At 42.4% G+C, this 25761-nt stretch overlaps 2 protein-coding genes across 2 annotated transcripts; both read right to left on the bottom strand.

The window, feature by feature from the left end:
• Positions 1–8598: 8598 nt before the first annotated feature.
• LOC308409929 (olfactory receptor 10A6-like) lies at positions 8599–17713 on the bottom strand (the record flags this gene model as incomplete). Its single annotated transcript, XM_080902924.1, has 2 exons — positions 8599–9401; positions 17572–17713. The coding sequence occupies 2 exons, from the start codon at positions 17711–17713 to the stop codon at positions 8599–8601; spliced, it is 945 nt and encodes a 314-aa protein (XP_080759050.1).
• Positions 17714–22993: 5280 nt separating this feature from the next.
• On the bottom strand, positions 22994–24169 carry LOC308409928 (olfactory receptor 10A6-like; the record flags this gene model as incomplete). The annotated part of the gene is given in 3 exon segments (XM_080902923.1): positions 22994–23050; positions 23383–23944; positions 23946–24169. Coding segments are annotated over 3 exon segments (843 nt in total).
• Between the last annotated feature and the right edge of the window lie 1592 nt (positions 24170–25761).

Here is a 25761-nt window from a genome sequence, read left to right as displayed (position 1 = left end):
CGGAGGAGCCGCGTGGGGCAACACGGTAGCTGGAGGAGGGGGGACAGCTGGGTGAGGTGCTGCTCCAGTCGGGAACGGTGGAGGAGCTGCTCCAGCCAAAGGTAGATGAGGTGTGAGAGGGTCCTTGCCTGCTGGAGGTGGAGGAGCTGCTCCAGCAGGAGATGAAGGAGGTGCACAAGGGTCCGCTCGAGCCAGGAGTGGTGGAGGAACCATGTGGGGAGACGGAGGTCCCCGTCCAAGTGGAGCCTGCTCAATATGGGTCTGAGTTCGAAGCGCGAGCTGTTCTGGAGCGACGGCTGACGGCCCAGCCGCCCTTGAGCAGGGCCTGCAGGGTCGTACCTGCTCGCCAGGTGGCCGGCCTCCGGACCAGCATCACCGCCACCGCTGGAGGCATGGCCAGCCTCCAGACCAGCATTGCCGCCACCACCGGAGGTGTGGTCCTGTCGCTGGGTTGGAAGCTGGTTGGGTGGACGCACCTGCATGGCATCCGCAATCATGGCTGCTGTGTTTAAAAACAAGGGGAAGCAGGGGTTGAGAAGCATTGTGGTGTGATGAATGTGCGGCTGGCAGTTTGGTAGCTGCAGCCACAGTAAATAAAATGGCTCAAAATAATGATCTCTGAACCCGCCGTGTCTCTATCACACCACAGTGTGTTTACTATGATGCTACCTTCAGAGGCGCAGACTGCCTGCCATCAGCAATACTGGATCCTCTTATCCATCCATCTGTCATGATCCGGAGTTTGTGACTCCGTGTTTATGTTTTAGTAGTTATTATTCTGGGTTTTGTTTTCATGTTCCTAGAGCTGGGCGATAGAACGATAACGATATGTATTGCGAAATAACTTTTCCTCGATAGAAAAGTTAAACTATTGCGATAGGCCTCGTCTCTCTTGTCCTCTTAAAAAAAAAAAGAAGAACAACAGCCAATCCAAATTAAGTAGCGCAGAGCTGAACCAATCACAGCCGCAGCGTCACGTCACGTGACTTGTTACGTGCCGCACATGTGTATTTGTTTGGGAAGCAACCAGCCGCTGTGCCGCCCGGTAATGGAGGAAATGAGTGCGCCGACTAGAGAAAGATCAACCGAGCGTGACCGAAGGTTACCGAAGAGAAAACAGATGATGGTTCCAACGCCGGAGAGATTGTCGAATGGAAGAGCCACAGAAGTTCCGTAGTGTGAAGGTATTTCAGCTATTTCAAGTCTGACAAAAACAGAGTAGCGCGTGCCGAAAGCAAGTCTGGAAATACAATAAAGCGGTGCATGCTCAATCTCTGACTGGAAGTGCTAATTCGTCATTCGGCTTTTATCAGACTAAAGTAACTGTTTGAAAAGCTAAGCTATACAACAAGGAGAGAGTGAGAATTTCCTTTTAGTTCTCATTTTATTTGATATTGACAAAAGTTAGTCAATTTTGTCTGATCTTCTGTAAAACAAACTAAGATTTATTTTTAGAATTAATATTTTGTTTCTAAGTGGAATTGACAATTTAGTAGTCTGTTTTGTTTGTTCTATTTTGAAACTTAAATGCTTCAGCGGCTGCCTTTTGTGTAGTTTGCCATATTTGCCTTTATTTATCTGAAAAAGTCTCATGTTCCTTAACCCTTTAAGACCTACCATAGAACCAAGTCCGCCAGAGCTTATATCATATTTTTACATGCTGTGGAGCCATTTTTGGGAGCATTTCAAGTTGCTATACATCAATACAACCATTATAGCCCAGATTTTAATAATATGTATTCATTAAGTGCATAGTAATTACATAAATTGCAAAAAAGTGCAATAAACTACAAAAAAATTGAAAATCGTTTTTGATTTTTTAACATATATTTGTAGTTAGAGAAATTTAAGAGGCTTATCCCTCAAAACTGTAAATACAAAAAAGTTGCACAAAATAGTTTCCCACCACAGGAAATTTATTTTGAGTGTCTTCATAGTTTTATTTTTGAAATACACCAATTTCTATACACTGCAGGAAAAACGAAAATAAATATTATACTGCAAATTTGCAAAAAAGCAGCATATGCATCAAAATAAACTATTTCCAGCAGTGCAATATGAGTCCTAAGCATCCCAGAAACGACACAGAAAGTCATAAAGTCAAAGATAACTTTTAAAAAGATGAGTATAGGCCCTGAGGCCCTGATAGTAAAAAAGACTACATTTCCGCAAAAATGACGTCACTTCCGGTTTCGGGCAAGTAATGGCGGAAATGCAAAAGTTCGCGCTGATGTCTATTCCAACGTAGGAAGTGTTATGACCAGCTGATTGGATCGGTAAAGCGTGTTTCTGGAATATTATGTTTTTGTTCCTGCAAGCGCTTTTTATGCAGTTTTTACAAAGCTTTATGTGGAAGGAAACCGTGACCTAGGACAAGCTGATGGCATAAGATGTAAGTACAACTCCTCCGGTTTCATATGCAAAAAAAATTTTTGCGCTAGCTTACGTGGTTGCAGTGCTACCGGGATTTAAAAATAGTTACGCAAAACAGAGCGTGCCCGCTCCGATCGGCTGTAAAGGGTTAAGTACATCTACCCTGTTGAACTTATTATGGGAAATAAATATTTAAATAAAAACAAGCTGCTTATTATTTCACATTTTACTTGTGAGCAACGGCACATTTAAATCTTACAAATATAGTTATTTGGCTTATATCGTGATAGATATCGTTATCGCCTGAAATGAAAAAAACATATCGTGATATGAAAAAATCTTATATCGCCCAGCTCTACATGTTCCTATGTGTTCCCCAGTCTGTGTGAAGTTTGTGTGTTGTGTCATTGCGTGTATGTCTTTCCTGTTTTATTTTGTAGGTCTGCTTCTTATGTGAGTGTTTTCAGTTTGCCTCCCGAGTCTCGTCACGTTTATCACTCCCAGCTGTGTCCCCCACCTGTGTGTGATCTCCCTGTGTTCTCTGAGTGTTTTTAAGTCTTGTCTTCTGTCTTAGTCGTTGCTGGTTCGTCTGTGTTGTTTCCCCTTGGTCTCCCTGCATCTCTCCATATGTATTTCCCCGGACCTCCCTGCAACTTTGTTTCTGGTTTGTTTTGTTAGTTTTACCCAGTTTAGGTTTTCCAGTTTCATGTTCACCCACCATTGCTGTTTGTACCCACTCCTGTAAATAAATACTCACCTGCACCAGAGCTGCCGCCTTTTGGGTCCTTTCTACAACTCCACACGTCTGCCACACCGGACGTGACACCATCCATCCATCTTCTTCCGCTTATCCGGGTCCGGGTTGGGCAGCAGCCCAAGCAGAGATGCCCAGACCTCCCTCTCCCCAGCCTCCTCCTCCAGCTTATCCGGGGGGAACACCAAGGCGTTCCCAGGCCAGCTGAGAGATATCTCTACAGCGTGTCCTGGGTCTGTCCCGGGGCCTCCTCCCGGTGGGACATGCCCGGAAAACCTCGCCTGTGAGGCGCCCAGGAGGCATCATTGTCAGATGCCTGAACCACCTCAACTGGCTCCTTTTGATGTGGCGGAGCAGCGACTCTACGCTGAACCCCTCCCAAATGGCCGAACTTCTCACCCTATCTCTAAGGGAGAGGCCAGCCACCCTTTGGTGGAAGCCCATTTCTGCCGTTTGTATTCGCGATCTTGTTCTTTCGGTCACTACCCACAGCTTGTGACCATAGGTGAGGGTAGGGGCATAGATCGACCGGTAAATTGAGAGCTTCGCTTTTACACTCAGCTCTCTCTTCACCACAACAGACCGGTACAGCGTCTGCATCGCTGCAGCTGCCGCACCAATCATCTGTTGATCTCTCGCTCCCTTCTCCCATCACTCGTGAACAAGACCCTGAGATACTTTACCTCCTTCACTTGGGTCAGGGTCTCGTCCCTGACCCAGAGTGGGCACTCCACCCTTTTCCGGCTGAGGACCATGGCCTCAGATTTGGAGGTGCTGATTCTCATTCCCGCCGCTTCACACTCGGCTGCGAACCGTTCCAAGGCGAGCTGGAGGCCAACATTTGATGAAGCCAACTGGACCACATCATCTGCAAAAAGCAGAGATGAGATCCTAAGACCACTGAAGCGAAAGCCTTCTGCCACTTGGCTACGCCTAGAAATTCTGTCCATAAAAATTATGAACAGAATCGGTAATAAAGGGCAGCATTGGCAGGCCTGTCACCCACCAGGAACAAGTCCGACTTAATTCCGGCTATGCGGACCAAGCTCTTGCAACAGTCATGTAAGGACTGAATGGCCCGTAGCAATGGGCCAGACACCCCATACTCCCGGAAAACCCCCCACAGGACCCACCAAGGGAAACGGTCGAATGCCTTCTCCAAGTCCACAAAACAAATGTAGACTGGTTGGGCAAACTCCCATGCACCCTCAAGTATCCTCGAGAGAATAAAGAGCTGGTCCAGTGTTCCACGATCAGGACGAAAACCACATTATTCCTCCTGTATCCAAGGTTTGACTAACAGACGGACTCTCCTCCCCAGCACCCTGGCATAGACTTTCCCAGGGAGGCTAGGGAGTGTGATTCCCCTGTATTTGGGACACACCCTCCGGTCCCCTTTTTTAAAGATGGGGACCACCACCCCGGTCACCACCCACGCTGCATTCCGCTTGGCCTATCAGTAATGATAATAATAATGGATTGGATTTATATAGCGCTTTTCAAGGCACCCAAAGCGCTTTACAATGCCACTATTCATTCACTCACACATTCACACACTGGTGGAGGCAAGCTACAGTTGTAGCCACAGCTGCCCTGGGGCAGACTGACAGAAGCGAGGCTGCCATATCGCGCCATCGGCCCCTCTGGCCAACACCAGTAGGCGGTAGGGTAAAGTGTCTTGCCCAAGGACACAACGACCAGGACAGAGAGCTTGGGGATTGACCCGGTGACCGTGGCAGTAGCTGCCTCCGGAGTCCCACAGGCTAACCAAGCCCGGTAGGACTCCTTCTTCAGCTTGGTGGCTCCCCTCACCTCTGGTGTCCACCATTTGGTTCGGGGATTACCACCACAACAGGCACCTACTACTACTCAATGTCCCCAGTCTCCCTCGGAATGCTGTTGAAGCTCTGCTGGAGGTGTGAGTTGAAGATCTCGAGGTCCGAGGCCTCTGCTAGACGTTCCCAGCACACCCTCACTGTACCTTTGGGCGTGCCAGGTCTGTCCAACGTCCTCCCTTACCACCTGATTCAACTCACCACCAGGTGGTGATCAGTTGACAGCTCAGCCCCTCTCTTTACCCGAGTGTCCAAAACATATGGCCTCAGGTCTGGTGATACGATTACAAAATCGATCATCGACCTGTGACCTCGAGTGTCCTGGTGCCACGTGCACTTATGGACACTCTTATGTTCGAACATGATGTTTGTTATGGCCAAACTGTGGTTTGCACAGAAGTCCAATAGCAAAACACCGCCCGGGTTCAGATTCGGGATTGGGATTCTCCCAATCACGCCCTTCCAGGTCTCACTGTTGTTGCTCACATGAGCATTGAAGTCCCCCAGTAGGACAACAGAGTCCCCAGGAGGACCACCCTCCAGTGCCCCACCCAGCGACTCCAAGAAGGCTGGGTACTCTGAACTGCAGCTCGGTGCATAAGCACAGATGACGGTCAGGACCCGTTCCCTGACCTGAAGGTGAAGGGAACAAACCCTCTCATCCACTGGGAGAAACCCCAACATACCAGCAGCAAGCAGAGGGGATACCCAGATACCCACCCCAGCCCAACGCCTCTCACCAGGTGCAACTCCGGACTGAGACAGAGTCCAGCCCCTCTCCAGGAGACTGCTTCCAGAGCCCAGGCCATGCTTTGAGGTGAGCCCGACTATAACTAGCCGGTACCTCACAACCTCACGCACCAGCTCAGGCTCCTTCTCCACCAGAGAGGTGACATTCCATGTCCCAGTTGCCAGTCTTGGTAGCCTGGGATCGGTCCGCCAGGACCTCCGCTCCTGGCCGCCGCCCGGCTCACATTGCACCCGACCCCTACGGTGCCTCCTGCGGGTGGTGGGCCTGCAGGAAGATGGGCCCATGTCCCTTTTTTGGGCTGTGCCTGGCCAGGCCCCATGGACTAAGTCCCGGCCACCAGACGCTCGCCCTCGGGAACCCTCCCCGGCCTGGTTCCAGGGCAGAGCCCTGGTAACCCTATCCCGGGCAGGGTGAACTGTTCCCTCAATGGTCTTTTCATAGGGGTCGATCCTCTTATGCTGTGGTTTAAAACCAGGCTATGAGTTTCACTTATCTGACATTCTAATGTAGTGCAGTGGTACTGCTGGCCCCTTTACTTGCAGTTGCTTTTATTCTGGTGTATTCACAGTCCCTTAACCCATGTGCTCTTGGAGTGCCTTATTACCATTTCTTGTCCAGGTCAGCCCAGGTCTTTATAGGACTAGTGGGTTAGAGGACTAGACTCACACATCCAGTCTTTCCTGGCTATCCTCCAGTCTTGCCCCTTTCACAGTGGTCACTAGGAAAATACCTGGGACTTTCGGCTAGGCATTACTGCCTGACGTACCATTAGTTTAGGTGTGATCCATCTATATTTAGAACACACCCTCCAGTCTGTCTTCTTAAAGATCAGAATCACAGCTCCAATCTGCCAATCCAGAAGCACTACCCCAGATCTACATGGAATGCAGCAGAGGCGTGTCAACCAAGAAAGCCCAACAACATCCAGGACCTTAAGGAACTAAGGGGCGAATCTCATCAGGGGACTATACCAGATATTAATTAACTACCTCAGTGACCTAACCACTAGTGATAGGTGAGCTGCCACCCTCATCTCCAGACTCAGGTTCCGCAATGGAAGGTGTGGTAGTGGAATTATAGAGATCCTTGAAGTATTTCATCCAGCGCCTTGCGATATCCTCAACTAATGTCAACAGCACCTCAACTGCGAACTTCGTTATGGAAAAGTTGTGATTTGCAAAGAAGTCCAACAATAGGACACCACTAAAGTTTGGGTCAGGCAGGCCATTCCTCCTAATCACACCTCTCCAGTTTTACCTGTTGTTGCCAATGAGAGCTCTGAAGTCTCCAAGTAGGACAATTCATAATTCTCATGTGATGTCAGAGCTACAGGGAATTGCTCACCAGGAGGGCAAAACAATACTCTCCCCTGCTGCCCTACAGCCATGCCTTGAAAATCTTTGAGTTTAATTTAGTCAAAATGCTAGACAATTACTGGACTATCAGATATAATAATCAGTGCAAAACCAAGGAACGGCAAAGAATGGCAGTCACTCATGTTTACAGTAAATATTTTATCAGAGGTAAGATTCTGTTTAGTTCACCGAGTTATGATAAGTGTTGCAATTCTGATGATGCTAAAGCTAGCCTAAATGTTGTCAACGTATATTTAGAATCAGAATCAGAATACTTTATTAATCCCTAAGGAAATTATGTAAGAAAGCTATTTAAGCGACAGTAACAGTAGCTCTAGGAAGACAGCAGAGCTCAAACAGCCATGTAGCTATGTTCAGGCATCACCGGCAATCAGACAGAAAATGACTCAAGTAAATGCCTCAGCCATTAACATTTGAATTCAGCACTAGTCAAATCAAATATAAAAGACTTCTTATTTACTATGTGGTAAGGGAGATTAATTACTTTCTTCCCGATTGAACCTGAACCTTTTCTCTGGTTACATTTCTGTCATTTAACTTTGAAGTATTGTTGCATCCTGGTGCCTTACATCTCTCTTCATTAAGTCTTCTCCCAGCTCCCGACACACACAGACCTGCACATGTGTATGGATCATCATTTTTATCCACACACTATTGCTTACCCAATTGTGTCAAATATGTAAGACCTTGAACTGACTCCTGATCCCTAACTGTTCTTCAAACCTGTTTGAGGGATCTAATCTTACTCACTTTCTCTCTCATTACATTCATTCGTCTTATTGAGGAGAAGACTCAAACTGTACAATGACACTCTTTAATAAAAGCTCACGATTATCTCATGTAAATTGGTATAAATATATGTTAGGTGATATGAATGCTGATATATGCCACTATTCAGTGCTCCTAAAATGAATGGAGTTTCTCTTATGAACTCTAAACCTTGTTCTAATATGCCTTATTTAAATGATCTAGCCACCTTGATCATCACCTTTCACCTGCCTAATAACTTGATGATCACTAATCAAGTTTGTTGTAGCAGAGAAACACTTGGGAGAGAAACACAAATCCTTTTGATGACAGTGTAATGAACAAAAATCTGTTTTAGTGCCTGAGGGAAACGTCATGCTTTTGAGGGTTAGGTTGTTGAATGAGCCTGATGGTTTATTCTAAACTACTAAACTTATAACTTTTAACTAAATTATTGAAAAAAACCAACCATTTTATTCATACAAGTGTGTTTAATACATTGATTTGTGTGTCAGAATAATAACATTAGCCTTTCACTGAAAGCTGATTATCTCAGGAGAAAAGAGGAAATTACATGTTATAGGGTTACTTTAAAAAAAAAAAGCAATACAACTTTCAATGACATCAGCATTTTAGAAATTAAAATATATGACTTACCAGATTTTATTTTCTTCATGTCTACAAACCATACGCCCGTTGCCTAATGTTTCTTCACCAGACAGCAGAGAGGCTTCAAGACTGTCTTTTGCTGAACAAAGACATTTACTTTCTCTTAAACAGAAACCTTTTACATGATTGCCTTATCTTTGGCAAATTAAATCCATACATAAAAGGGGTGAGCATTGGTTGACAAATGAGCATATACATAGGTAAAATGATATTGACTTCATCTGGTACCTGACTTATTAAAAGCCTGAAGTTAATAGAGTGAAAAATACAGCCAACAAACAGGTTGGACACAGAGACGATCTGAGGGGTGCATGTCGTCATGGCTTTCTGCTTGTTTTCTGTGGATGTTTTTCGACAGACTGTCAAAATTTTCACATAAGAGACTGAAATGAGACTGAATGGTATGAAAATACTCATTATGACAAAGAATATGATAGATATAGAGCTTTGGACTGAAACTGAACATGAAAGTCTAATTATTAATTGGTGCTCACAATACACATTGTCAACAATATTTCCACAAAACTGCAAACTGAAGATGAAAGAAAATGAGAGTATAAAAATAAGAAATGAAAAAACCCACACAAGCAGAATGATCTTAAGCACTCTCTCTGTGTTCATAATGACATTATAACGTAATGGATGACAGATTGAAATATATCTGTCATAGGCCATGGCTGCTAAACTCCAAAACTCAGCAGGTGCACTTGTGTACAAACAACACATCTGCAGATAACACCATGGCAGGGTCACCTCATGACTGTCTGAATACATCTGTGAGAGCAAAAGAGGATACAGTGATGTGCTGGCATTTATTTCATTCACACATAAATTGCTGAGCAGTATATACATTGGCTCATGCAGCCTTCTGTCCACATGTATGACCACAATAAGAACTATGTTGGCCACACATATAGAGACATACCAAAACAATATTATGGTTAAATACAGGTATTTTAAATCCCCAACATTTCCATAAGCAGACAGCACAAATGAAACAATCTCACTGGAGTTTTTCATTTTCTGCTTAATATGAGACAGTGAACAAAATCAATAATAATGTTATCAGTGGTTCTTTAAGATATAGATATGGGTATCAGATGCCCAAGAGAAGTCTATTATATTGTTTAAATGCTATTTTACAAATAATTGTTATGCCATTATGACACATTCATTCTCAACAGGTGTGACACCCGTGACAAAATGTTTACATAAGCAGTGAAATAATAAACATAAACTGTTTTATATAAGGTTCAAGATTTGAGCTGAGAAATTAATTTGAACTGAAGAACAAATGACATTATAACACAACATTTTAGTCATTACTCTCCCTCCCAGCTCAAAGAGACAAAAGCCTAACATTTATAGCAACGGCAAAGAGGAGAAGAAATGAAGTGGGTGGGTCAAGGTTGGAGGCAATGGCATACATTCCTTTGTTTTGTCTTTGTCTGTTTCTGACATTTGTTTTAAGTAAGCTGCTTTATAAAAAATATAATATCAAAGCTTTTCAGAACTGTAGAGGAAGATAACATTTGTGTTGTTTTTAAGGGAAAGTCTAATGTCCCTACATGTTTCTCTAAATGTTTGTTATGTGTTTCAAAATGGAATTTGAATCTACAGACATTTAGGTCTGGAGTGGTGAAATATCATACATAAATGAATTTCATGTTCATAGAAAAAATTAAAAGCAACATTTCTGAAGTTCGAACACAGTGCAAAATGTAAATAAAAGGGGGCAGGGATAGCTCAGTAGGTAAAGTGGTCGCCCCATGATCGGAAGGTCGGCGGTTCGAATCCACTTAACGGCTACCCTGAGGTACCCCTGAGCAAGGTACCGTCCCTACACACTGCTCCCTGGGCGCCTGCTTAGTGGGCTGCCCACTGCTTCACTGAGTGAATGGGTCAAATGCAGAGAAAAACAAGTAATTTCCCCATGGGGATCAATAAAGTATCCATTATTATTATTAAAAAGAGAATGCAATCATTTGCAAATCTCACAAACCCATATTTTACTCACAACATAGCCTTTTAGGAAAAACAATCATTTTTAATGTGATGGCCGCAATAAGTTGGGACAAGTCCATTTTTACCATCGTGTAGCATCCCTTTTTCTTTTAACAACAGTCTGTAAACATCTTGGCTGATGAGACTAACTGCTGGATTTTTGGGAGAGGAATGTTGTCCCATCCTTGTCTGATTTAAGATTGAAGCTGCTATACATCCCTGATCTTCCCCGATGATATGATGAAATGACATTTTTATTTTTCGGTTGCAGTTGCCCACAACCGAGATGACAGACCTTGCCGACCGTACATACAATACACAAACGTCACATTGGGGAGACAGGTCAGGCTAGGTAAGCTAGGGAAAAAACATTGAAATGTGTAACACAAAAGGATAATCCAGAAATGCAAAGATATCACCACACCATAACACAATAAAACACAGACAAGCAACATGCGAGAATATTCTAGTGTGTACAGCTGGATCTGGGATCGCTGCAATCTTCGATTGCGCCTCCAGCTGATCCGCTGTCCACATCGGATGGGAAGTAAGCACGGGAGGAGGCGTTGGATTGGAGGGAGGGTGGGTTATAGTCAGAGCTGGACTGGGACAAAAAATCGGCCCGGGCATTTTGACTAGAGACTGGCGCACCAGGTATTATAGGAAAAACCATAAAGCCTTTGAATGAAAACAAAAATTGTTGTTACAGTGATGGACACAGTCTTGTTGGTATATATGTATCAATCTAATAAACTTAAACCTACACCATCCTCCCTATTCTGGTATTCTAAACAGTATTTAGCCAAAACCCAAAGACTGCTTGGTCGAGTTAACCTCCTGAACTATCTACAACACATGGTGGAAACCTGAAATTAAGACAGAGAAGCCTATTCTCTGCACAGGTAAGAAAGAATAAAACTTAATTGACTCTTTGATGGCATTTTACACACAGTACTGGTACAGAATCTAGAAAATGTGGGTAAATACTGGCATCATATACTTAGCTACTTCTGAAGAAATTATGATGGGACCCTGAAAAAAATCACTATGTACAATAATTGATTTCTATACATTTTACATCAGATGATGTAATGTTTGCTGTAAGAATCAGATAATTATTTATTAAAAGCGAGACATTTTAAATGAGAATAAGAAAGTATTTCTTTGTGCCCCCCTTTCCCTGGCCCCTGGCAAAACTTTGCTACACCCGCCCCTGCACTGTTACGAGCTGTCAGCTCGTATCCTGGTGTTATTTGTCTCTCAGAAACAGTTCATATCTTCCCTTCAACTCATTCATGTCACCTAAAAGGTAAACCTGTTTCTCCATCACCTGTTCAGCTCTAATGATTCAGTAAGGACATCTCCTGGTTTCCTCTTCATGTTTCCCTCTCACCACATATCCAAACCGATATCATGACCAGCAGCTTTTACAGCTGTGGCTCCAGCAAACATGAGCTGATACTAGAAATTTATATTAATTAAATTCTTTTTTTTTTTTTTAATTTATTTATTTTTTATTAAATTCTAACAACAGCTGATCAAGCTTAAACGTGCTGCTGTTGTTTAGCGCGACATCCACTGGTTTCTTCTTTCTGGCACGAAGTGGGCGATAAACAAACAAGAGAGAAAAGCCGATCAGCTGATCATTAATCAGTTTCATGATTGAAATAACAACAGGTGAGAGAGGAGGATAGAATGAGAGAATAAGAAACAGCTGTGCAGCATAAAGACACAGAATAAGTCCAGCTTTGTGTCTTTTTCATTGTAGCTGAAGTACGGGACAAACTGTGTTCCTTTTCAGCTCAACATGAAACACGTAATACTTTCTCTGGATACGAGACGATTCCGTTTTTTACAGGAAGGTTGGCAACTCTAATAACTAACCTTATAGATAAAATAAAGTTCACTATCAGTAACATCATAGCACCCACCCAGCTGTATAGCAACTCCGTCGTGCTAGCTAGTACGCAGTACGAGTTATTGTAACTGACTGTAAAAAGTCAGCATAACGAAAATAAACTCCACCTAAACTTGGTTTATATCTGACCCAGATAGACTGCAGGTCATAAGTTCTCACCTGAAGTTCAGTTCCCCTGATACTCAGACCGGCGGCCACCTCGGGTCTCTCCTCCTCCTGCCTCACCTTTCCGTCATCTCGCCTCCAACACTTGCTAATGTTACTGAATCTGTGGAAGCTCCGCAATAGCCACCACCAAACAATTAAGTTATTTTTACACATCTCCCAGCTTCTGGCCAATCCACCACCTTTCAGTGTTTATACCGTTATGAAAAAAAGAAAAAAAGAAACCATCGGCCCATAAAAACGAAAAATCACCATTGGCCCACTGGTCAAATGCCCGGTATGCCCAATGGCCAGTCCAGCTATGGTTATAGTGAGGGGGTATCAGTATCAGTGTGCGTGTGTGTGTGTGTATCCTGTGTTCAGCTGAGAGAAAGTGTCACCAGGCCTGGTTAAGCGAAGGTAAACAGCCTCCAGTGGACCCAGGCGGCCTTGAAGGAGGGACAAAGAGTTCTGACAACAATCCTGTTATCATGGAGAAGTTTGTTGGTCCAGTCAGCTTCGACCTTGGCAGCTTGCGCCAGTGGGATAGCCACATGAGTGAAGATGGTGAATGTTTGTGTTTAGTGCGAACAACTGCATCCAATTTTTACAGTTGGTCTAATGTCCATCACTGGTCACCAATTCTCTCAATTCCCGTTGTTCTTTTCCAAGATGTTATCCATATTGCAGAGCCATGAGCTTCTCCAAGATCTTATCCATATTGCATTCAAAACACAGTCTGAGAACTCACAGCCCTGCCAATCGTCTATCATGTCGGCCAGCCTTATGAGATTTTGAACAACTGTAACCGCTACTTGTTCTTCGATAAGCCAGGTCCAAGCCAGCTCCAATCAGCCAGAACTCTGTTACCGTGGTTCAGAATTGGTAGATATTATTCAATGTCTTCCATTGAAAGTGTTGCCAGATGCACGACACAACCGACCATTGAGTAGTCAGTAGACAGTCGGGCTCTCCCAAGCCCAGGAAGGTGTCAATTCCGTTACGGGACCAGTTGATCAAATCCATAATTCTTTAGGTTTTAGAGAACAAGACTGAGAAACTCTCTGAGGGTTAGAGTTAGACGAGACTAGACAAAGACATTGAAGCAGAAGCAGGGAAGAGGAGGGAGGGAGAGGGTGAAAGATGCGTCCGCCTCCTCCAAGAGCCAAAGAGACATTTCATTGTTCTAAAATCTTTATAAAGCTTTATCATTAATAATGTTAAGTAAGGTGATCCAAACTGACTGGGCCTCTCTGGAGGAGCGCTGCCATTGTTTCCTGGTTAGCTGGATGAAGGCAAGTAACTGCCAGCTCTGGGATGCATTAATGACCAGTACATGACATGTAATGTCTGCACTGCGCTAGGTGGCCTCATTCTGTTGTCTCTTTGAGTTGCTGTTCAACTGGATGCCGCTGCAGTGGTGGTCCTAAATAAAAAAAACTGGGAGGAAGGTCCAACCCAAAGAACAAATTTTGAGACCAAAGGTACACATGTTGGGTAGTTTATCATAAGAGAATTTGCTCCAGTCCCGGGAATGTCAGCACTGCATGTTATCATGTTGTCACAATCTGCCATGGAAAATCGTGAGGAGAGAAGAGGAGGACCCAAATTCAGATGACCTGACAAAGAATGAATGACAAAAGACCACATAAATACACACAAGGGTGAAAAGGGAAGTGGAAATACACAGGGAACACAGCTAATACAAATGAACATGACACCGCAGGACTCACGGGCAAGACACAGGAGCAGGGATAAACAGGGAGACAAATGGGGAGATGAGATGAAACACAAGAAGAGCAACATGGAAACACAAAAGGGAGACTGAGCACAGAAACACTATGTCAGTGGATTGGTCTGTGACCCCGCATTTTGAGTTTATTGTTATATTTGTGATTTCTTAGGTATATTGAAAGGTTCTTGTAGTTCTTGTAGTATTATCAGGTTGCCTTGAGTTTAGTTTAGGTTATTCTATGTCAGTGGTTAAACTTTTTTTGCTAGGCCCCCCTTTGCACCTCCCCCAGCACAAACACATCCTCCAACCACACACAACCATATTTTGTTTTCAAACTCCACTGCAGTTTATTTTACACCTCAATCATTTAGTAAACAATTAAACAAATAAAAGTAAAATTCCTCGTCAAGTCGTCTTTCGGTTCAGGGCATGTTCATGTTTCTGGTTCATGTTTATACTTCATAGCTTCACTTGTGTTCCTGCTCCACATCATCTTCATAGTTGTCACAGTCAATTGTAGTTTTCTCCAGTTTAGGTCTTAGTTTAGTTTTGCCCTTGTTACTTCTCGTCTTTATTTTGTTTTGTGTGTAACAAAAGGCCGAGCACCCCGACACCTGTAAGATAGAGGGGCTAAGCTAAGACAGTTTTAACCGAGAAAATGCTTGTTTTACTCCCTTCATGCAGCTCAAATTTACTTGCTGTTCTGTACTCTAGGATGAAGAGAGGACCTGAACTGTCAGCTGATCACCACCTGGTAGTGATTAGGATAAAGTGACAGAGAGGATGCTGGAAAGACCTGGTGGACCTAAACATAGTGAGGTTGCGCTGGGAACACCTGGCAGAAGCACCAGCCTGTGACATCTTTGACTCCCACCTGCAGCAGAACTTCAACAGTTTTCCAAGGAAAGCTGAGGACATTGACTCAAAGTGGACCATATTCTACACATGCAATGTTCAAGTAGCTGCACAAAATTGTGGCTGCAAGGTAGTTTCTGCCTGTAGTGGTGGTAATCTCCAAACCAGATAGTGTATACTGAATTGAGTCTGTTAGACTTCTGAGGCAGCAGAATGTTTCTGGCAAACCAAGCAGTGTCCAGTTCTAACAAAAGTTCTAAATCAAAAATGTAGGAGTGGAAGGGGTTTTGTGAGACCATGGAAGAAGACTTTTGGTCCAACTGGGCTCAATGTAATATTCCACACCTCCATTGTTGAGGCTGCAGCTTCCATCTGTGGCTGTAAGGTGGTTGCTGGTTGGTGTCTGTCGTGCTATAAACAGCTCATGCTATTGTGTCAGCTCGACACAATCTCACATTTCCTAGTAAAAATGGCAAAGGAAGGAATTACCATCATTATCCCCTACCAGTATTAATTCACAGAACAGGTAACACCTTAAATGAAGCATATATGACAAGACATATTTTTTGACATACTTTTCTTTTGGGGACAATGCTATTGTCCAGTTCAGTACTTTCTGTGTGAGAGCCACTCGTGGAGATTAAAAAAGGAAGTGTTTGCTGAACAGTCGGCCCACTGTTTGTTTGCTGTCTGCAGGTTGGTCAAATCCTGTCCGGACAGCCAGAATTGAGTGACACAGTGGAGCGATTTGCCCTCATAGAGTGTGTTATTATCTTAGTATCTTAAATTAAAGTAAGTGGCACCCGACCAGCACTATTCTCTGTCTGAGTAGAGGACTGTTTTCTTCTCCTGAGTGAACTTAAATTTTGCAAAAATTGCACCCAGTAGGCCCTACATCTTATTCCATGGCCTCCCACACCTCAGTTTTTGCTTTAGCTGATTTTATAACTGCACTATGCTTGTCCTACCTGAACTAATCTAAACATATACTGAAATTTAGTGCCCACTATCTCATTCAGGGATTACCATTATTACGGGCAGCAAGCACTTTGGAACTACAGTCACCTGTAGCTGCCGCATTATTGTAGGTGTGGAACTGGCACTAGGCAAAGAAAACCAATTCTTTGATTTTCTTGTTACAATAATAATAATAGTAATAATAATAACTGGGGTTTGTTTGTTTGTGTGTTTATGCATGAGTTAGTCTGCATTTGTGATTGTAGGCCTATTTGTTCCTGTGTTCTATGTGGAACTTCATGAAAAGGGGTTGGATATTCCATCTCTGTTGTTTGGCCATTGGAGTAACATTGCATCCAGTGAAAAGATCTTGTGTGCATTTGCTGTACGTTGGTATAAGTTCATGAGCATGATCTTTCTGCATATATATGTACTTTATTTTAAATAAATTCATAAAAAGGCACAATTTTAGAGTATTTAATAAATTGTTTTGTTTAGTATCCAGGGAATATTACATGTCGCAAAGTAGCTTTTGCAAAATAATTTTAAAATAAAGAATTGCATTGGTGTGAATTCAAATATGTCTCTGACCCATAATATGAATGCTGAATGTTATTCTCCAACAGAGCAAAGATGCTCTGAAAGAGCCTCATTTTGAACGAAGACATTTATTTTCTCTCAAAAAGAAACCTTTGATATGAGTGCCTTATCTTTGGTAAATTAAATCCATACATAAATGGGGTGAGCATAGGTTGAAAAATGAGGACATACATAGGCAAAATTATACGAACTTCATCTGGTAACTTAGAAACTACAAACCTGAAGTCAATAAAGTAACAAATGCACCCAAAAAAAAGGTTTGACACAGAGATGATCTGAGGAGTGCAAGTAGTCACAGCTTTCTGCTTGTTTTCTTTCGATGTTTTTCGACAAACTCCCAAAATCTTCATGTAAGAGACTAAAATGAGACTGAAGGGTATGAAAACACTCAGAATTGCGAAGGATATATCAGAAATAAAGCTTTGGATTGAAACTGGACATGAAAGTCTAATTATTAATTGGTGGTCACAATACACGCTGTGAATAATATTTCCACAAAACTTCAAACTGAAGATGAATGAAAATGAGAAAATAACACTAAGAAATGAATACACCCACACAAGCAGAATCATCATAAACACTCTCTCTGTCTTCATAATAACATTATAGCGTAATGGATGACAGATTGAGATATATCTGTCATAAGCCATGGCTGCTAAACTGCAAAGCTCAGCAGGTGCACTTGTGTACAAACAACACATCTGCAGAAAACACCACGGCACAGTCACCTCGTGGCTGTCTGAAAACATCTGTGAGAGCAAAAGAGGATACAGTGATGTGCTGGCATTTATTTCATTCACACATAAGTTGCTGAGCAGTATATACATTGGCTCATGCAGCCTTCTGTCCACACGTATGACCACAATAAGGACTGTGTTTGCCACACATATAGAGAGGTACCAGACGAGTATTATTATGAAATAAAGGTATTTCAACTCTCCAATATTTCCATAAGCAGACAGCACAAATGAAACAATCTCACTTGAGTTTCCCATTTTCTCTATAATATGTTACAGTGGATAAGATAGATCAGTAATAATGATATATTATATTCATTAGAAAGAAATACCAGACATCAATATAGCTGAGCAAAGTTTCTATGATATCATTCAAATGCTGTTTTACACACACGTTACCTGATTATGGCACATTCCTTCTCAGCAGCTGTTGCACCTGTTGTACAATGTCCACATTAGCAATCAAAAACAAACAGCAAGTAGTTTTATACTTTAAAAGATTTAAGATTCAATTACACAGATTCTTACATATTAAGAACTCATAACAATAAACTCAGCTGCTTCCCTCCAGGTTGAACAAGACAAAAATAAGCTTCTGCTAATATTTATAGCTGCAACACAGAGGAGGAGGAGGTTGCTGAGGTTCAATTCTCGACCTCACCGATCCTTTAATAATGCAGCTGGAGAAGAAGAGTCAGATGAGGCTGAAGTATCCTTTCATCAAAGCTTTATTACCAATGCGCATTGAGAGATCACACTACATGCAGCCACAGCAGTGGATCTGAGCAGCAACTCCTCAGTCTGTTCATTATAAAGGCTCTGGGCGCTTCCTTAAGGGACTGCCCCTATAGTTATCTAGTAGTAACACAAGCATCTTGCAACCTTTAGCTTACATGCTCAGTCACAGGGGCTACAGGTGAGCCCACCCTCATGCTCGCTACAGTCAGCAAAACAAGTCATAAAAAGAATACATGTTGTTTCCTTATCAACCACACCCAAGGACACACCCCCAAACATTCACATAGAAGGGTACACTCCCCAACTGTTCCTCTGTAGTTTCCTGCTTTTCTGTTCTTCTTTACAACCTACTCCTTATCTCTGCACATCATAAGGGAACTGAAACATGCCACCTGCTCAAATACTTTCTCACAATCCCCCTTTTGATCTCTGCTAAGAGATCACACTATTCAGCTGGTGTTTCCCTTCCAAGTCGTCTTGGTCCACTGCAAACAAAGGCCCTATGGTTGGGATACGAACTAACAGCTGATTTCCCCCAAAGTAGTAATAGAGCCAACAAAACCATATCATTTAAGTTGAGATCCTGACACCGAGGTTAGCCAGGCGGCTAATGCTATCTACCGCCTGACTACCGAGGATAGTGACGTCATCAGCGAGAGACCGGTGACCAGCATCGCGGAGCATGACGTCCGAGCGGCACTGAGGAGAGTGAACACAAGGAAAGCGGCGGGGCCAGATGGCATCACCGGCCGTCTGCTGCGCTGCTGTGCTGACCAGCTAGCAGGTGTTTTCACTTACATCTTCAACGAGTCCCTGGCGAAGTCTGTGGTCCCCACATGCTTCAAAAGATCCACCATCATCCCTGTGCCCAAGAACAGCAAACCCTCATCCCTGAACGATTACCGGCCAGTTGCACTGACCTCGGTAGTAATGAAGGTGTTTGAGAGGCTGCTGAAGAACATCATCTCCTCCTCCATCCCAGACACCACAGATCCGCTGCAGTTCGCCTACAGATCCAACAGATCCACAGAGGATGCCATCGCCCACGTCCTACACACCACTCTCAGCCACGTGGACAAGAAACAGGGTAACTATGTGCGAATGCTGTTTGTTGATTACAGTTCAGCGTTTAACACAATAGTGCCCTGCAGACTGTTCACAAAGCTCAGGGATCTGGGACTTAACAGCCGTCTGTGTGCATGGGTGTTGGACTTCCTCACTGGCAGAACTCAGGTGGTGAGGGTGGGCAGGTGCTTCTCCAACAGCATCACCATCAACACAGGAGCACCTCAGGTATGTGTCCTCTCGCCACTGCTCTACTCCCTCTATACTTCAGACTGTGTGGCCACCCATGGCTCCAACACCATTGTGAAGTTTGCTGACGACACAGTGGTGTTGGGTGCCATCTCCAACAACGATGAGGCGGCCTACATGGATGAAGTGAAGAATCTGGCATTGTGGTGCCAGGACAACCACCTCCAGCTGAACGTCTGCAAGACCAAGGAGCTGGTGGTGGACTTCAGAAGGGGTCAGCACAGAGACTACAAGCCCATTATCATCAATGGAGCTCCAGTGGAGAGGGTGCAGTCCTTCAAGTATCTTGGTGTCCACATCTCCTCAGACCTGACATGGGCTGCCCACATTCAGGTCCAGACCAAAAAGGCTAGGCAGCGCCTGTATCACCTACGACAACTGAGGAAGTTCAGAGTCTCTCCAAAGATCCTCAGGATTTTCTATACAGGCGCTGTGGAGAGCATCCTCACACAGAACATGACATCGTGGTTTGGGAACAGCTGTGTGAAGGACCAAAAAGCTCGCCAGAGAGTGATCCGTACAGCAGAACGCTGCTGCAGGATTGCTCTCCCCCCGCTTCAGGACACCTACACCAGGAGATGCCGGACTAGAGCAGCGCAGATACTGAAGGACCCGTCCCATCCAGGCAACAAACTGTTCCAACTTCTGCAATCTGGTAGAAGGTTCCGCATCATCCGGGCAAGGACAGAGAGACTCAAGAGGAGCTTCTATCCCCAAGCCATCTGTGTCCTAAACACACACACCCGCCCTCTCACATCATCTATAATTGACTGAGACAGGACTCTCTTCCAGACACTCTAAACCAAGGCACAATGTACATTCCAAATTCCTTTAATTTTAAATATGTTTATATTGTTGATCCTGTAAAATAGTCAGATGTCTATTCATATTAATGTACAGAATTCACCTGCTTGCTGCTACTACTGCACATTCACCCAGTGTATATACTATATATATATATAATGTTCTTCCTCTACACCCCCCCCCCAAATTTTTGCACATGTCGAGGAGCATGTAAGGCTACATTTCACTGTGTGTTATACTTGTATAACTATGCATGTGACAAATAAAGAACCTTGAACCTTGAACCACCAAAGTGGAACCCTTCTCCACTTGAATCCCTTCTAAATGACCCTTCTAGGAATGCATGTCTACTTTCTAAGGCGACTGAGGTCTTTCAACATTTGTCAGACAATGCTCAGGATTCTTTGCGAGTCTGTTGTGGCCAGTGCCACCCTTTATGCTATTTCATAGGGCACATCTGCACCAGGGCAAACATCCGCCTGCTATACAGATGAAAATAGAGCAACAGGACTGCTGAGTCTTTGATTTTATTTATTTTCTGCTGTGTTTCACTTGCATTTATTTGAAAAACTGAGTCTAAGCAAAAAATAATAATTTTATTTTATGTGCTGGAATGTGCAGAAAATAGGGTTAAATATTAAACAAATTTCCTCCAGTCAGAGAATGTTGCATATAATTTAATTTTTGCTTGATGCATAAAGTTAAAAGATTAAAACTAATAAAAATAAATTTTAAAAAGAGACTTTTCCATTTGATTACATTTTGTATGATTGATTATGCAGAAAAAGTAGAATTGGGCTGAAAGATCTATCGCTTTATCACCTATTCAGGTTGTAAATTGTGTTTTTAAAAAGTAACTAAGTAACTAAGTAATTAATTACTTTTGAAAATAAGTAATCAGTAATGTAACAAGATTACTTTCAAGTAACTTGACCAACACTGGTGACAAGAGCCTGATAGTTAATTTTAAATAAATTCATTTAAAGACACATATTTAAAGTATTTAATACGTTTCTTTGTTTACAGTTCAGAGAATATTACATGTTGCAAAGTAGCTTTTGCCAAATTATTTTAAAAAGAAAGAGTTGCATGGGTCTTTTGGAATTTCAAATATATCTCTGAACCATAATATGATTGCTGAATGTTATAAGCATAGCATAGCATCTTTATTTATAAAGATTATTATTATTTATAATGCACACTAGGCACACTCAGGTGGAGCTGGTCTTCCGACCTGAGGGATCGGGAAGGTATGCATGGATGAAGAAGCTCAGAGAGGTACAGAGGGGCAGCATTGGACAAACATTTAAAAACAAATAAAAGCAGCTTAAAATGGATCCTAAAATGCACGGGCAGCCAATTAAGTGAATATAAAACTGGGGTGATATGCTCGCATCTACGAGTCCCAGTTAAAAGGCATGCAGTCAAACTGAAACTGAACTAGCTGCAGTCAAAAAACAGAAGATCGACTCACCCCAAAATAAAGAGAATCACAGTAATCCTGCTGAATGGTTACAAAAGCATGGATTACTGTTTCAAATTGCTGTCTCGCAAGAAAGTGCTTAATTTTGGCCAGCTGCCTGAGATGAAAGAAACTAGACCTTACAACCGACCTGAACTGGCTTTCAAGCTTAAGCTCAGGATCCATTTTAAAACCCAGATTAACAATCTCTGTTTTACAGAATGATTTCAGGGATTGCAAATCAACACACGGAACAGCAGTGGAGGCAGGTTTAAACACCATTACTTCAGTTTTAGAATTGTCAAAGCAAAGAAAGTTTAGCCTGTATCTAGCCCAGGTTTCTTAAGAAGTGGTTGCACAATTGCATCTTTGAAATTCTTTGGAACCACACCTGAGGTAAGGCTGCTATTTAAAATGGTTAAAATAGTTGGACCTATGGTAGAAAAAACTTCTTTCAGAAAACGGGGAGGGGTAGCATCATAAGGTGAGCCTACAGGCTTTAAATGATCCCCCACCTCCTGTAGCTGAGCAAGAGTAACCGACTCAAACTGTTGAAAGACAGCTGAGCAAATTGGAAGATCAGAGGGGTCAGATGTGGGCAAAATAATCCACGCCCTAGCCGAGGCTACCTTGTTCATAAAGAAGTGCAGAAACTTTTCACACATTTCATGTGAAGGCTCAAAACTAAGAGCAGAGGGAGGGCTTAAAATAGTCTCAGTTAACTTAAACAATATATGTGGTTTCTGATAATTCACCATAATAATGTTTGCAAAGTATTTCCGCTTTGCTTCTTTTATTGTAAGCTGATATAAGGCCCAGCGCTCTCTTAAATTTTGTGAAGGGACCTGTAAGTTATCTTTTTTTCCATCTCCGCTCAGCCCTACGACATTCACGCTTCGCAGAACGAGTTTCATCATTCAACCAGGGTTCAAACTTAGTCTTAGGATGCCTAATTTTTAGAGGGGCAACAATATCCAAGGCAGTCTGACAACTGGTATGAAACCGTAGTTCCTCTACGTATTGGAGTGTGTCAGGAATGGAGAACTGATTATAGTAGGTGGAGAACCGAGCTGCAGTGAAAGAATTTAACAAACGAGTTGTCTTAGCAAGGACATGCCTCCTGAATTCATTTCTAGATAAAGAAATGTCAAACAGAACCGGCATATGATCAGAGAAAAAAGGGTCAGAGACTTTCAGATTAAAAACAGGCAATCACTGCGCTAAAACCAGATCGAGACTGTGACCACAATGTTGCGTAGGTGCAGACACACATCGAACTAAATTAAAAGAATCAGTAAGATTAAAAAATTCTTTAATCATGGGCTTTTCTGGACAGCACACATGAATATTAAAATCCCCGACAATAAGAAAGGAGTCATATTTTATCGTGACTTCAGTTAGAAATGCAGCAAATTCCTTTATTCTCCTACAGAGCAAAGATGCTCTAGGATAATCTCATTCTGAACAAAGATATTTATTTTCTTTCAAACAGAAACCTTTGATATGATTGCCTTATCTTTGGCAACTTAAATCCATACATAAATGGGGTGAGCATAGGTTGAAAAATGAGGAAATACATAGGCAAAATTATACGAACTTCATCTGGTACCTGAGATACTAAAAACTTGAAGTCAATAAAGTAAAAAATACACCCGACAAACAGATTTGACACAGAGATGATCTGAGGGGTGCAAGTAGTCACAGCTTTCTGCTTGTTTTCTTTTGATGTTTTTCGACAAACTCTCAAAATCCTCAGGTAAGAAAATGAAATGAGACTGAAGGGTATGAAAGCACTCACAATGGCAAAGGATATGTTAGAAATAAAGCTTTGGATTGGAACTGCACATGAAAGTCTAATTATTAATTGGTGGTCACAATACGCATTGTGAATAATATTTCCACAAAACTTCAAACTGAAGATGAATGAAAATGAGAAAATAAAACTAAGAAATGAATACAGCCACACCAGCAGAATCAACAAAAACACTCTCTCTGTGTTCATAATGACATTATAGCGTAATGGATGACAGATTGAGATATATCTGTCATAGGCCATGGCTGCTAAACTGCAAAATTCAGCAGGTGCACTTGTGTACAAACAACACATCTGCAGAAAACACCACGGCAGAGTCACCTCGTGGCTGTCTGAAAACATCTGTGAGAGCAAAAGAGGATAATGTGCTGGCATTTATTTCGTTCACACATAAATTACAAAGTAGTATATACATTGGCTCATGCAGTCTTCTGTCCACACGTATGACCACAATAAGGACTGTGTTTGCCACACATATAGAGAGGTACCAGACCAGTATTATAATGAAATAAAGGTATTTCAACTCTCCAATATTTCCATAAGCAGCCAGCACAAATGAAACAATCTCACTTGAGTTTTCCATTTTCTCCATAATATGTTACAGTGGATAAGATAGATCAGTAATAATGATATATTATATTCATTAGAAAGAAATACCACACATCAATATAGCTGAGCAACGTTTCTACTATGATACCGTTCAAATGCTGTTTTACACACACATGTTACCTGATTAAGGCACGATCCTTCTCAGCAGCTGTTGCACCTGTTGTACAATGTCCACATTAGCAATCAAAAACAAACAGTTTAAGATTCAATTACACAGATTCTTAGATATTAAGAACTCATAACATTAAAATCAGCTGCTTCCCTCCAGGTTGAACAAGACAAAAATAAGCTTCTGCTAATATTTATAGCTGCAACGCAGAGGAGGAGGAGCAGGAGGGCCAAACGGTGGCATTCTTTTCTATTGACAGTCGTGTCTGACTTTTTTGTTTGTTTTAAATAAGATACACTGTAACATTATTACATCAACACATCAGATATTACAAGTCTTTAGTATTGTAGAGGAACAAGATACATTTTTCTTAGTCTTAAGAGAAATTAAAATTTCTCCATCAATGTTTTTAAATGCAAATAGAAATTGTACATGTCTACAAATTATGCACAGTTTTTTGTACACAACAAAGTTATATGGTACTATTTACCTAAAAATGCAGCCAAGGCCTCAGGCGTTTTTTATATAACCATTCAAAGCTACTTACAGAACAATCAGGTGTTCTGCATCAAATAGGAAGGCACACAAACGATTTGTGCCACTCCAAAATATAGTTTCTTTACATTGTAGGATGACAACAGAGGCCTAAACCCTGAAGGTCTGACAGCAGGAGGTGTATCATTCCTGTTTTCCGTGTGGAGACAGATTTTACACTGGAATCTGCCTTTGGTACCTTTTTTGGAGCAACTATGACATTCATCTTTTTTTTTTTCACTCGCAAGCAGAGAGTGTTTGCTAGCAGTATCTGTAGAAAATGCTGTTTTTACCGTTTCTTCCCGCTGTTAACACCACTGTTTTATTCAGAAAAAACACATGGCATGTATTTTTTATCATAACTCTGTTTTTACGTGGCCTATCAACGCAGTTTAAAAACTGGTGTATAGCTCGAAGTCCACACTTGCGACCCAAGTTGAAATGGAGACTCTGGGTCGCTGCATCTTTTTGCTGTGTCGTCGTAAATTTGTCACCTGATTTTGACGCACTGGCGTGTCCGTCGACCCCAGAGGGTTAAGTAGTCCAAAACTTAACTTAAGCTTACACATTCAAATCCAGTTGTCATTTATGTTGTACTATGACCAAATGAACTCAACTATCAAATATACAAGCCAACAAAACCATATCATTTAAGTTGAGATCCTGACACCACCAAAGTTGAAGCATCCTGCATTTGAATCTGCCAAGAAATTCTATCCATAAAAACAATGAACATAAACAATAAAAATGTGGAGGCCTGGTGAAGTCCCACCAGGAACAAGTCACACATCTTGCGATCAGTGTTGTTGTGGCTAGTGCTAAGTGCATCAAATGGCTAGTAGCAATGGGACTGACACCTCATGTCCACCTCTGGTTTGTGTATTTCTGTGTCAACAGGCAACAGCTACCTTGAAACTACAAAT

Source organism: Rhamphochromis sp. 'chilingali' (genome assembly GCF_963969265.1).
Source record: "Rhamphochromis sp. 'chilingali' genome assembly, chromosome: 14".
In the NCBI taxonomy this organism is placed as follows: Eukaryota; Metazoa; Chordata; class Actinopteri; order Cichliformes; family Cichlidae; genus Rhamphochromis; species Rhamphochromis sp. 'chilingali'.
The sequence above is the reverse complement of the archived record's forward strand: the minus strand, read 5'-3'. Positions and strand labels throughout refer to the sequence as shown.